General features: G+C 43.3%; 1 protein-coding gene across 2 annotated transcripts; it reads right to left on the bottom strand.

Annotated features, from left to right (window-relative positions):
* Window positions 1-288: 288 nt before the first annotated feature.
* LOC127320930 (phosphatidylinositol/phosphatidylcholine transfer protein SFH12) lies at window positions 289-4,913 on the bottom strand. Of its 2 annotated transcripts, none has more exons than XM_051349991.2 (15): window positions 4,807-4,913; window positions 4,029-4,096; window positions 3,500-3,779; window positions 3,314-3,413; window positions 2,932-3,198; window positions 2,772-2,849; window positions 2,564-2,665; window positions 2,418-2,467; window positions 2,217-2,310; window positions 2,014-2,112; window positions 1,794-1,916; window positions 1,376-1,481; window positions 921-1,282; window positions 709-783; window positions 289-580 (listed from the first exon to the last, which is right to left on the bottom strand). In XM_051349991.2, exons 2-15 carry the CDS (start codon window positions 4,072-4,074, stop codon window positions 563-565), a joined length of 1,800 nt encoding a protein of 599 aa, XP_051205951.1. In that variant the 5' UTR covers window positions 4,075-4,096; window positions 4,807-4,913; the 3' UTR covers window positions 289-562. The 2 variants fall into 2 exon arrangements, with proteins under 2 accessions (XP_051205951.1, XP_051205952.1); XM_051349992.2 differs by having other exon boundaries at window positions 1,794-1,913.
* Between the last annotated feature and the right edge of the window lie 8,480 nt (window positions 4,914-13,393).

Below are 13,393 nucleotides of genomic sequence, written 5' to 3'. Positions count from 1 at the left end.
TGGGAAGTCCAGAACTGGGCAGAGCAAGTGCTGAGCAATAAGCTGTCTTGTTTGTGTGCCACTAGTTTTACTTTCAGGTACTAAACAATACTCAGTTATAACTTCATCATGGCCTTAATACCCCCAGACACTTTTTTGCAGCTAAATACTCTTAGATACTTGAAAGGACTAATTCATCCCGAATGATAGGTACGACTATCAGATGCTAAGCTTAATGTAAAGAGTAAGTGCCAAGTACAGTCAACCTGATGCTGCAGCATGTTACCACTCATAATCAAACACCGCACATTCTCAAGAATTTATAACTTAGGTATTTTTTTTCACTTGTATGAGTCCATCCACAATTGGCAGTAGGAATACGAAAAGGATTGGCAGCACAGGGTCAAGGCAAAATGTACGTCAAGGCTGAGAAGCTCAGACCAATGAGTTATATCAACACAGGGAAAATAACAAAAACACATCATGTTACACTTAGAATCGTGTTTTGCTTTCAGATGAAAACACCAGCTCACTCCATCAAACCAAAGCCTCTCGCGGACACGTAGCATTCCGTTCTTCTCATCTACCAACGAAACAAGCGCTGCACAATTTCGAGTGGCAGTATTAATTTCAACAAATGAAAGAATGGAGAAGGTAATGGAGATAAATATTAAAAAAAACAGTGAATAATGATGTTTCATTTTGTTTTTTCATGTATTTCTTGGTTACCTTGCTTTTCTTCTGCTTCTTCTTCTCAATGTATGCAAGGATCTCCCCTTGCCGCTCAAGAGTCTCCTGCAAAGCCTGCAGAAACACATCAAAGCATATCTTGATTTAGTACCCAACAGTGTTTCAGATTAAACTAACACGGAATGGAAATGGAGGAAAATTGGTACTCTGGAGTAAGATATAGCTTTTCAGCAAGGTGGCAAAGAAATTACCTTCTTGGTCAGTGCGAGTTCCTCTTCCAATGCACTGACCCGGCTGGTTGCAGCCTTCAGCATCTCCTCCTTATCTGCGGGCATTTCCGATGGCTTTGCAAGGAGTGCAAGGACCTTCTCCTCAAGGTCTGCGAAGCGCTTTGCAGAAACATCCTCCGCCGATATCTTGGATTGCTGGTGTGCATAAATTTTCGATGTGCTTCGGGCTCCAATACTAGTGGATCTAGCAGTGCCTATGGCAGCGCCAATTACCTTCCTGGGCATGTTACGGCTCACACGGAGCATCGTCGCAATGCTCATCACAAGGGTCATGACACCACCAAATAGTGGTGGATTGGATCCATTAGAGGCGTTTGCAGCAGCTGGTGAAGAACATTATTTTGGTTAATCCATCAGTGGAATGGTAAAGCAGTTTTTTGGTAACAAGGTTGTCAAGGTGAAGAGGTGGTACTAACCTTTAGTGAGGGCAAGCTTCTCATCTTGTAATTCCTTGCTCTGGCATATGGCATCTATGGCCTTCTCAACCATTTGAACATCACAAGAATATGGTGACCCAGGGGTCTGAAATTTTTATTATAACAACTGTAAGTGAGATTTGTGTTCATATGTGGGAAGAGTAAATTTTATCATAGCTTTAAGTCTACAACCATGTTAGACCTTAAGCTCCCTATTACTAACATATCAGCAACAAAACAACTGATTGTGAATATAATTTTCTTTGATAGATGGAACTAGAAAACACACCTAAGTTCAGATGTTAAAAATTCCACTCTAGTTTCATTCACAAGAAACTTACGCATTCACATGATTTAACACTAACAAGTTTTAATTATTTACTGATATCTCTCGTATCAGTGAAGCAACATGACTTACAGGAAACAATGTAGGAACATGCTCCTCATGAACAGGTGACAACTGAGGATGCTCAATTCGGGCACGTGAGGCTTTGTGTAATATGGTCCGCCATTCTTCTTCTCCGTTAAAAGGATCTTGCTTCTTTTTAGAAAAATCAAAATATGATGGGTAAGTATTATTTTCTAATACATTGGCAAATATGTTAATATGACCATGTCTTCCTGTAAGAGTGATCTACCTTCGGGTGAATGGTGTCATCTGCACAAATCATTTTCTCTTCAGTATCAAGCGATTCCAGATTGAGCTTTCCACACTTTCCGGCACCACTTTGAACCATCTTTACATCAAAGTATCATATAAACACTAAGTTAGTTCCTTGTCTTTTGAAATTCGATGTTCTATTTAAGGATGGTAATGACAAAGGAACAGATTGGAGTTTACCTTCATGACTTCAGGATTCTTCCATGGGCCCTTGTCAGCCTTCATGCAACCACCTTCGCACTGGCAAGATCCACCAAAAAACTCTGGCAGCTCACTGAACAACCAAAAAATATAGGCAAATATTGTATTAGAAGTAGCTTAGAAGTTTAAAAGATAATCTTCTCGTTAACCATAAAGACAAATTAGAGCATTGCTTCTCACCTGGCATCGATCACCTCGAGAAGCTTACTCTGGTACTTGTTACCCAATACCTAAAGAAATGCACAGTCCAGGAAACAATTCTATAACTGAAATGGGATAAATAAAATCATAGTTACAGAACAAAATTATCAGAGACGAAAACTTACATGAATCTTTGCAGTGGTCTTTGGGTCAAGGAAACTCTTCACTGTGCCCCAGAGTAGTCGGAACCCTTGGCCTGCATTAATGATGAACATCCGGGACAGTGTCTGGGACAAGAATTATATAACCGACACAGAACTTGTTAGAAAAACCCAGCTCAAACTTTTTTGCTTGGGTGTGATAAATTGTTTGTCATCTGGAGTACTGGATTACCTCCGGGTAGTTGTCACCATCAATCTTCTGAAGCTGACCGATGAGGTCCCTTGCCGCTTTGCTAAATTGTTTCATCCCCTGAAAATGCTCCTCTCCTTAATAAGCCATAGTAAAACTGCAACGATCGAATAAACTGAGGAGTTTGTGATTCGATACATACCACTCCTTGGACATCCAGTATGGTAGTGCTCTGGTCAATATGGCGCTTGGCAGATACTGAGCAAGCTGGAAACTTCTCGGCAAAGTTCTTCTCAAACTCCTTGACATGGTTCTTGACAAAACGTTCCATTGTGGTAACCTGCATTAGCTTATTGACATCGATCTGCCCAAGTCGTTCAATGTAGACAGGCCTGCCTTCCTTATCCACCCCATGGTAACCTTGAGGGTAGCATTCTGCAACCTTGTCAGCTTCTTCGAATTCGAAACCCTAACATGAGATTCAGGATACAAATGTGACAATAGTTGATGACCTAACATAGTATGTTTCAATCCAAATGGGACTGGTCAGAACAGATCAGAAACTATAAGACAACCGTAATTACCTCTAGAATGGAATCTGTGCCGAACTCCTTTCTCCACTGCAGCATATCAGTCCACATTTGCTTTGCCTTCTCAACATCAAATTTTCTTGCTTTCAAAAACCTACAGCAAATCACATCATTCAGTAATACTGCTCGCTCGGCATGAAAAATGCAGCCATACAACATAATAATTAAGAGATAAAACACCTAAGCATCATGTGGTATTCATCGTGCTGCGATGGTAGAAGCTCTTCGAGGACAAGAAGCTGGCGGAAGGCATCTACAGCCTGCACCTCCTCAGGGTCACGCTCATCCTCAATGGAAATGGACATCACCTTGCTGCTCCTCCTTCCCTTCTTCATGGAATGCCTCAGTTTCTGTGAGGCGTTCATCGCTTTTTTCTTGAGCGACGCAATCCTTGCTTTCTTTTCATCTTCTGAGTATTCCACATTGGATTTCCTCTTCTCTTCATAATGTGTATCTAAGGCTGGAAGCATCCATCATATGCACATTAGTCGATTATGCATCATCTAAGACTAAATTTGGTTTCATGTTGCTTTTGCGTTACTAAAAAAAACATAACATTTATCCCAAAAGAAATAAGAAGAGATATGCAATATGAAAACTCCTCCAAAACTTTCTTTTTCTATGAATGGAAAAAGAAAAATTATCATCATCATGTCATAACATTCCACTTTACTCTGCAGGAGTAACAATGATTTGCATTCTGACGTACCAGAGCTTAGATGGTGCTCGAGAGGTCCTGACAGGACTTCTGCCATGTCTGGTATGCCCTATCTGGACCTGTTCAAGATAGGACAGGTTATTTCTGCAAGAAAAATAATATTTCTTCCAGGTAAAAGACTAAGTTGCTGCACGCAATAAAGAAAACTGAAAAATGCACAGTATTATTTGACTTTGTGCATTGCACTGAAACCAATTCGTACCCGTCAGCCCTACCATCTCAAGCAAGGTTCCCTAATTCTAATTAGAAATGGTTGTGAAATAAACAATGTATTGATCTTTGTCGCCTCGAACGTTGAATGCCATCATGCTCGTACGAAATGGCCAAAATTAGAGAAAGTAAGTAAGGTTTCTATTGGCATCTATATATGTCGCTACTATATTCTCTAACTTGTACAAAAACACATTCAATGCATACACTATTGGCAAAAAGGATAAGAAATGTAAACCAAGACAACTTTATATCTGACAAAAGAAGAAAATCTAGAATGTGCGTGTAGCAATGCTCTAATTCACCACCTGGTCCAATAACAATTTGGATGCCAGAAAAGAAAACTAAAACTGGGGAAAAAGACGACGTGATCCAAACCAAACTAGGAGCATGTCGATCGTCATTTCCGCCCAATATCAGAACACTTAATAGGCAATATATACGAACAAAAACATAAATGCAGGCATGAATGGTACACACAAACGAACGCAATGGGAGCACCACATACCAGAAAAGATGGAAGGAATGAAGGGAAAACGGGGCAGGATAACAGGCTTACCTCCCGGCGGAGGCTGGATGAGGAGAGGTGAGGCGAGGGAGATGGAGATGGAGATGGAGAGGAGGGGGGATGGAGGGAACGGGGAGGAGGGCGTTAAAAATAGACTTGGCCGGCTGGGGCTGGAACTCGCCGCGAGGGACGCACGCCAATTATGAGTAGGCCGCACGACGAGCATGCTGAAGCCGTCCAAAAAAATACTGATTATTTATTTATTTATTTTCTTCTCCCGTTGCTGGCCCCTGGAGCCGCACGAAGGAGCCGAGGCCTGGCACCGACCACGACGCGGCGAGCTGGCATACCGAGGCCCAGCCGCGTGGAGCCATCTGTGCCTCCGCAGGCAGCACCCCGCTGACATTCGGATCTGCCGCCGCCGGTTCATTGCTCCGCCACCGGCCGCCGCCGCAAGATCCGTCTATACCGCGCCGACACGACGAGGCGGGGACTTGCGCCGCTGCTGCGCCCCTACGCTCCCCACTTTCATTCTGATCTGCCGCCGCCGCCCGCCGTTGCAGGTAAGCTCTTCATCAGCAACCTCCCACCCCCGATTTCACAGGCTATGTCACCACCGCCGGCCGCCGGGAATGAGGCCCGTCACCAAACCTCTCCCTGGAGTTTTTCTTTTGCTTCTCTTTCAATCGTGGATCGTGGCTGGGCGGACCTAGAGGTGGGACTTGGCCCACTCAGTACAAAAATTAGTTATCCCCAATTTGTAGCCCAGTTCGCAGCCCATCTTTTTTTTCCTATTTTTTTTTTCTTTCACCCTGTTTTGCAAATAAAGCCACACCGGCCGAACCGATACAAGGAAGTTAGGAAATTCTCTTACAAAAGAGTGGTTCAGGTATCCATTGAAACTGGAAAGAGATTATGATTAGCATGATCAACGGGAACCATTCGGCTTTGGTGACATGATCCATCTCCAAAGCTGAAGGGAGCGCCTGCTGCCTCGCCCTGGATTGAAGGGTACCGTACCATCGGCCAGAGCCGCTCACCCTAGAGCTCGAACGGAAATCAGGGGCACTCGAAAGAGCAGAGACCAGGCCTGCCCACCAGGAGGCCAACACCACCACCGTAGATGAGAGCTCACCCGGTCTGACGCAAGCTCTTCGGTACCATGAAGGAACAACAACACACACAAGAAAAGGCACCCTCGCCGGAGAATCGAAGAAAGGAGCCACGGGATGGACCGAAAGATCGCTGCCCCCTTTACCCAAAACGGCGCCTTCAAGAAGGACACCACACGGCCACACCGAAGGCGTAGTCGCCATCCATTCCAAGAGAAATTGGGTTTTCACCCTAGCATAAAGGTAATGGAAGTGGAGGGGAACCTCGACGGTGCCTCCAGCGAATGAGTGATGCCCGCATGCGTCACCACCGTCGTGGCCAACCGGCCAGGGATTTCTCCCGGTCACCCGAGATCCCCAACCCACCGTGACCCTCCCAGATGAGGTCACAGACCGGACATACGATAAACAAACTTCAGATCTGGCGTGCGCGACGCTAGAGAGGTCATCACGCTGGACCAGCACCTGCCACCGAGACGCTGCCCACGCAGCCGAGGCGGAGGCCAGCATCCATGCGAGCGCCACCTCACCGGAGTCGACGTCGTCCACCTGCCCAGGGCCGCCGCCTTGGCTTCCATAAGCCCCCATCGAGGACGCATCCGACCGAAAGTTGCCACCTGCAGCCGCTCCAGCCATGGTTAGCCCTAGATTGGCCACCCGCCGCCATGAAGGGAGGGGGCTACCGCTGTAGCCAGACTGTGGAGTGCCGCAGGGGAGTAAGAGGAGCCCATCAAGTGCATCCCCAGCCACGGCAAGAACCACGCGAGGTTCCTCCTTCATACCCGCGTGAGGGCCCAAGGGCCAGATCCCCGCTGCCCCCTTCACCGACGTCGCGGGCGTTGGCGGTAGCGCCTCAAGGGGTGACGAGGAGGAAAGGGGCGGTCCTCTCCCTATATTCACGCCCAGGTGCTTCCAATTCTCCATCTCTATGCTTTTCTTTTTGTGTTTCGGTGGCGCAGAATGGTAATAGGGCACATCAAGAAAGTAAGCAGGTTCAGGTGGCAAATTCTAGGGTTTGAAGAGTGGTGTGGGAGAAATTGTGATTTATGTGCACCTAATTTAAGGGATAATTGTATTTTCTTAATAGGGTAATAAACTAATAATTATCTTTGCCTTAACTCAATTGTTGATCTTTTCTTGATTTGTTTTCCCTTTGAGATATACCTGTAGTTCTTCTTAGGTTGTATATCCCATCTGCTACAGATTTTCACTCCATGTTTCATAGTCTTAGAACATGTATATACCACTAAACTAGGCAACTAGCCAATTTATGCAAACCGATACTTCATACCAGGTACTGGCGTTCCGAGACGTGGGATGCAAAAAATGAGACAAATACAGAAAATTGTTATTATTGCAACTGGGAAAGCATTTGTGAATATGATCAAATTGGAAATAAAAAGATAAAACTTGCTTCTTGAAGCTATCATTGTGACTTGTTAGTACAAGTGAAGAAGAAATTATAGTTAGTCGTTACGTCAAACATTCAATAAGAACATGGGTATGACTATTGCTGGCACTTGGCTGTAGTATTTCCTACATGGATGGAACCTTTTGTTGGAAGCAGGTGTGATAATTTTACAAACCCTTTACTCAAAAAATTATAATGGTGACTTCTTTTGTGATTAGTGACATGTCAGTTATCGAAGTAGCATGCACATTGGATTAATGGTTAAGAAAATCTAGGACAATCTTAGTCCAGAAAATTATCCGAGGCACTGGCACCATGTTTACCCCAATGGAAAAAGCTGTTATATTGACCAATATGAAAATGAAAATTTAGTAAGAAAAAGATCTTTCAATTTTTGAAGGTAAATTTGAGGTGCATTTCCTGTAACTTTCCTAATTTGTTACTGTTTTTCATACAGTGAACTTAAAGAACGTGTGCATTTCCTGTAAATTTCCTAATTTGCTACTGTTTTTCCAACCACTAAGTTACAAAAAAGTTGAAAGGAGGAGTTTCCTTTATTAGACCATTCATCTAAAACTTGTGATTTTTGCCTAAGTTACATATTTTTCGAATTCAGGTAAAAAAATGGCAGGCACATACATACGTGCATCCCTCTACATGCAAAAAAATTTATTTCGAATTTTTCGAGGTTCGGAAATATGGATTTTGAGGCGTTTCGTTGAACCTGGGTGCAACTACGTAATTCTGCCACTACATTGTCTCTTTCTTTTTTTGAACACATAAGCTTTCATTGATTCAACAACAACCTACATATACGGATAAGAGCAATTTGAGTATTGTTGAGATGTGGTGGGAGGATACTTGTGTTGTATAAACTCGTAGCCATATTTGTTACATCAGATCCTATCCATTCCCAGGCTAAAACATTAAAACCAACATTAAAACCATCTGGTCCTGGCGATGCATTTCTTCTCATGTCCTTGATTATTCCAAATATTTCCTATTTGTTTGGGACATAGTTGGTGAAGTCATTTGCATGATTTTCTAAATTCATATTTGGTATGTATGCATCATTGTTAGTAAATGTGGAAGTAAAGATGGAGCGGAAGTAGTGAACAAATTCATTTGCAATATCATTAGGATCAAACAGATCGTTGCCATGAGTATCACAGATAGAAACTGTGCGATTCCTTTGCTTACGTTTTTGTACAACATTATTATGAGAGTAAGCCTGGTTAGAGTTACCTCATATTGGGACACCAGATTAGCTTCAAGGTTGTGGTCCTGCAATTGAATGTCGTTGATCTGGTTTTGTAAGCAATCAAGCTGCTGTTGGATGGTCTTCTTCTTCTGACACCGTTTTTTCAAAGTACCTGCATGGTTAGTTCGTCTGGCATGGAAAGATTTATTCACCGTAGAAGCCCAAGCATTCTTTGCTACACTTTGAAAGACATCTTCAAAAGTCCACCAATTTTCAGATTTGAATGTAAGTGAGAGTATGTCTAAGTGCTTACATATTTCCTGTATATATGTTGCTGCATATGTTTGCTTCCGTGAAAAGCAATGACAAGCAAATAACGAAGAACGATAAAGGAATACGCAGCGGAGACACGATATTTAACGTGGAAAACCCCTTCCAACACAGAAGGGGAAAAAACCACGGGCACCAGCCAACAAAATTTCACTATATCGGGGAGTGTTTACCAACGCCGTGGGTTATCTTATAATCTGATAAACCCTAGTCAGCGGCTTACAAGATGTATATATAGGCGGTGCCAACGACCGGTACCGTACCGCGGGGGCCTGCCGCCCCCCGCACCCCCCTTCGCAGGCGTCTCTGCAGGGCACGACGTATGGGCTAAGTGACAGGCCTCGCTCCGCTCGTCAGAAGTTAGCCTCCCTTTAGCATGTGATAAATCAGGACGAGAACAAACTATGGCATACATCAAGGAACCAACAGCACTACAATATGGAACTCGTGACATGTACTCAATATCTTCATCAGTACTAGGACATTACAATGCTGACAATTTGAAGTGAGGAGCCATATGTGTACTAACAGATTTTGCATCATGCATATTAAAACGATGAAGAACTTTCTGAATGTAATTTTGCTGACTAAGAAATAAACACACTAGATTTTTTGTCTCTTGTAATTTCCATACCTAGTATTTTCTTAGCAGCACCAAGATCCTTCATCTCAAACTCACTACTCAACTGTGACTTTAAAGTAGTGATCTCTTTCTTTCTCTTGGCGGCAATCAACATATCATCAACGTATAACAACAAGTATATTGGTGATCCATTAACAAACTTGATATAAACACAACTATCATACTTAGATCTCTTAAACTCATGCGCAAGCATAAATGAATCAAACCTTTTGTACCACTGTCTTGGAGACTGTTTTAGACCATAAATGGACCTCTTCAATTTGCAAACAAAATCCTCCTTACCAGGCACAACAAAACCTTCAGATTGGTCCATGTATATCTCCTCCTCAAGCTCACCATGCAGAAAAGCAGTCTTTATATCTAGCTGCTCAAGCTCAAGATCATGCAAAGCCACAATACCAAAGAATGCACGAATGAAACTATGCTTCACAACTGGAGAGAATACATCATTATAATCAATACCTGGAATTTGGCTGAAACCTTTTGCTACTAACCTTTCCTTAAACCTTGGAGACTCATTAGAAGACAAACCTTCCTTTCTTTTAAATATCCACTTACAGCGGACAACCTTCTTTTGTTTAGGCAAGGGCACAACATCCCACGTGCCATTCTTGTCAAGCGGTTGCACCTCCTCTTGCATAGCAGAAATCAACTTCACACGGTCAACGGATGCAACGGCCTCAACATATGTAGCAGGTTCAGTATCATGCTCCACCTGCTCAGCACAACTCAAAGCATGATGAACAAGATTACACTCTTCAATTAAACGAGGACGTGGACCTTTGTTACACCTCGGTCTATCAGCAGCAATGGAACTATTTGTTTGCTGCAAAACAGGTGGTGAGTGCTAAACAACAATGTTATCGATTTCAGCAACAACATTTTCTTTCTCCTCCACGTGCTCCACGTGCATGCTAATCCTCTGTTGTTCATCATCAGAATTATCAGAAAAATCAACAGTATCAGTAACATCTGTAGATGAACTCTTATAAAACATAACAACCTCATTAAAGACAACATTCCTGCTATGCAAAACTTTCTTAGTTTCAGGATTCCATAACTTGTATGCCGTAACTCCTGAACCATAAGCAAGAAACACACACTTAAAAGCCCTAGGCTCTAGCTTTCCATTATCAACATGAGCATAAGCAGTGCAACCGAAAACTTTCAACTGTGAATAATCTGCAGGTGAACCAGACCATACATCAATAGGAATTTTCTTATCATGCGGAATGCAAGGTGACTTATTTATCAAGTAACAAGCGGTGGAGGCTGCTTTAGCCCTGAAACGTCTATGTATACCAGCATTAGACAACATGCAGCGAGCTTTGGAGATGATGGTTATGTTCATCCTCTCCGCCACACCATTCTGTTGAGGAGTGTATGGGATGGTGTGGTGTCTAACAATGCCTTCATCGCTGCAATAATCATTGAAAACAGTAGAACAAAATTCCATGCCATTGTCAGTACGAAGCAATTTAACTTTCTTTTCTGTTTGCTTCTCTACCATAACTTTCCAGTTTCTAAAAGCATCAAAAATGGCCACACTTTTCTGGAGTAATCATCTATGATAGTAAGCATGTAATTTGCACCACCAAGAGAAGTCTTGCAGGAAGGTCTCCACACATCAGCATGCACATAATTTAGAATCCCTTTAGTGGTATGAACAGAAGCATTGAATTTAACTCTTTTATGCTTACCAAAAATGCAGTGCTCACAGAACTCAAACTTACTCAAATTGTAGCCATCTAGCAGGTCTCTCCTGTGCAATTCTGCCATGCCATGTTCACTCATATGTCCAAGACGCATATGCCACATATTAGTTTTACCAGGTTCATCAGGAATAACAGCAGCAGCAATACCAGACAAAGTGCTACCTCTAAGAACATATAATTTTGCAGAATTCATATCACCAATCATTTGAACGAGAGAACCTTTTGATACCTTCAGAACTCCGCGAGAACCGGAGTGTTTGTACCCATCAACATCAAGGGTACTGAGAGAGATCAGATTTCTGGCCATGCCAGTTATGTGCCTCACATCTGTCAGAGTGCCTGTCATGCCATCATGCATCTTGATCTGAACGGAGCCTATGCCCACGATCTCACGTGAGTTGTTATCTCCCATACGCACAACATCTCCACTCTGCACAAACTCATAAGAATTGAACCAGTCTTTGTTACATCAAATATGAAATGAACATGCAGAATCAAGGATCCACTCATCATTACCATAAACACAACCAGCACTAGGCAATCACCATCAGAATTATCACTGGAAACAACAGCAGCCTTACCATCACCCTCAGATTTGTTTTTTGGTTGGTAAGTACCGTTTCTTTTCTCTTTGTTCTGCAACTTCCAGCAATCATTAATATTGTGGCTGGATTTCTTACAATACTTGCAGAACTTACCATCTCGTCCCTTGGACTTTGAGCGACCTATGTCGGTCTTGCTCTTATCTCTGTTGTAGTTGTTGTAGTTGTTGTTTCTGCCTTAGATGACGAACCCTCTACCTGCACCATAGATTTCATCTTTTCCCTCTGCTGGAGGGCCTCATAAACTTCGGCAAGGGTTAGTTCATCACGGCTGTATAACAAGGTGTCTCGAAAATTCGCAAAAGAATTAGGCAACGAGACTAACAGTATAAGAGCGAGATCCTCATCATCATATTTTACCTCCATAGACAGCAAATCAGAAACGATCTCTCTAAAGATCGATAGGTGATTCATCATTGACGCACTGATACGTCTCCGACGTATCGATAATTTCTTATGTTCCATGCCACATTATTGATGATACCTACATGTTTTATGCATGCTTTATGTCATATTTATGCATTTTCCGGCACTAACCTATTAACGAGATGCCGAAGAGCCAGTTGTTGTTTTCTGCTGTTTTTGGTTTCAGAAATCCTAGTAAGGAAATATTCTCGGAATTGGACGAAATCAACGCCCAGGGGCCTATTTTGCCACGAAGCTTCCAGAAGACCGAAGGAGTCACGAAGTGGGGCCATGAGGTGGCCAGACACTAGGGCGGCGCGGCCCAAGCCCTGGCCGCGCCGGCCTAGTGTGTGGGCCCCCTGTCAGGCCCCCTGACCTATCTCCTCCGCCTACTTATAGCCTTCGTCGCGAAACCCCCAGTACCGAGAGCCACGATACGGAAAACCTTCCAGAGACGCCGCCGCCGTCAATCCCATCTCGGGGGATTCAGGAGATCGCCTCCGGCACCCTGCCGGAGAGGGGAATCATCTCCCGGAGGACTCTTCACCGCCATGGTCGCCTCCGGAGTTATGGGTGAGTAGTTCACCCCTGGACTATGGGTATATAGCAGTAGCTAGATGGTCATCTTCTCCTAATTATGCTTCATTGTCGGGTCTTGTGAGCTGCCTAACATGATCAAGATCATCTATCTGTAATGCTATATGTTGTGTTTGTTGGGATCCGATGGATAGAGAATACTATGTTATGTTGATTATCAATTTATATCTATGTGTTGTTTATGATCTTGCATGCTCTCCGTTGTTAGTAGAGGCTCTGGCCAAGTTTTTGCTAGTAACTCCAAGAGGGAGTATTTATGCTCGATAGTGGGTTCATGCCTCCATTAAATATGGGACAGTGACAGAAAGTTCTAAGGTTGTGGATGTGCTGTTGCCACTAGGGATAAAACATCGATGCTATGTCCGAGGATGTAGTTATTGATTACATTACGCACCATACTTAATGCAATTGTCTGTTGTTTGCAACTTAATACTGGAAGGGGTTCGGATGATAACCTGAAGGTGGACTTTTTAGGCATAGATGCATGCTGGATAGCGGTCTATGTACTTTGTCGTAATGCCCAATTAAATCTCACTATACTCATCATATCATGTATGTGCATGGTCATGCCCTCTCTATTTGTCAATTGCCCAACTGTAATTTGTTCACCCAACATGCTTAT

The sequence above is a fragment of the Lolium perenne genome, chromosome 6 (genome assembly GCF_019359855.2).
Source record: "Lolium perenne isolate Kyuss_39 chromosome 6, Kyuss_2.0, whole genome shotgun sequence".
Taxonomy (NCBI): domain Eukaryota; kingdom Viridiplantae; phylum Streptophyta; class Magnoliopsida; order Poales; family Poaceae; genus Lolium; species Lolium perenne.
This window is presented reverse-complemented; position numbering and strand designations above follow the sequence as displayed.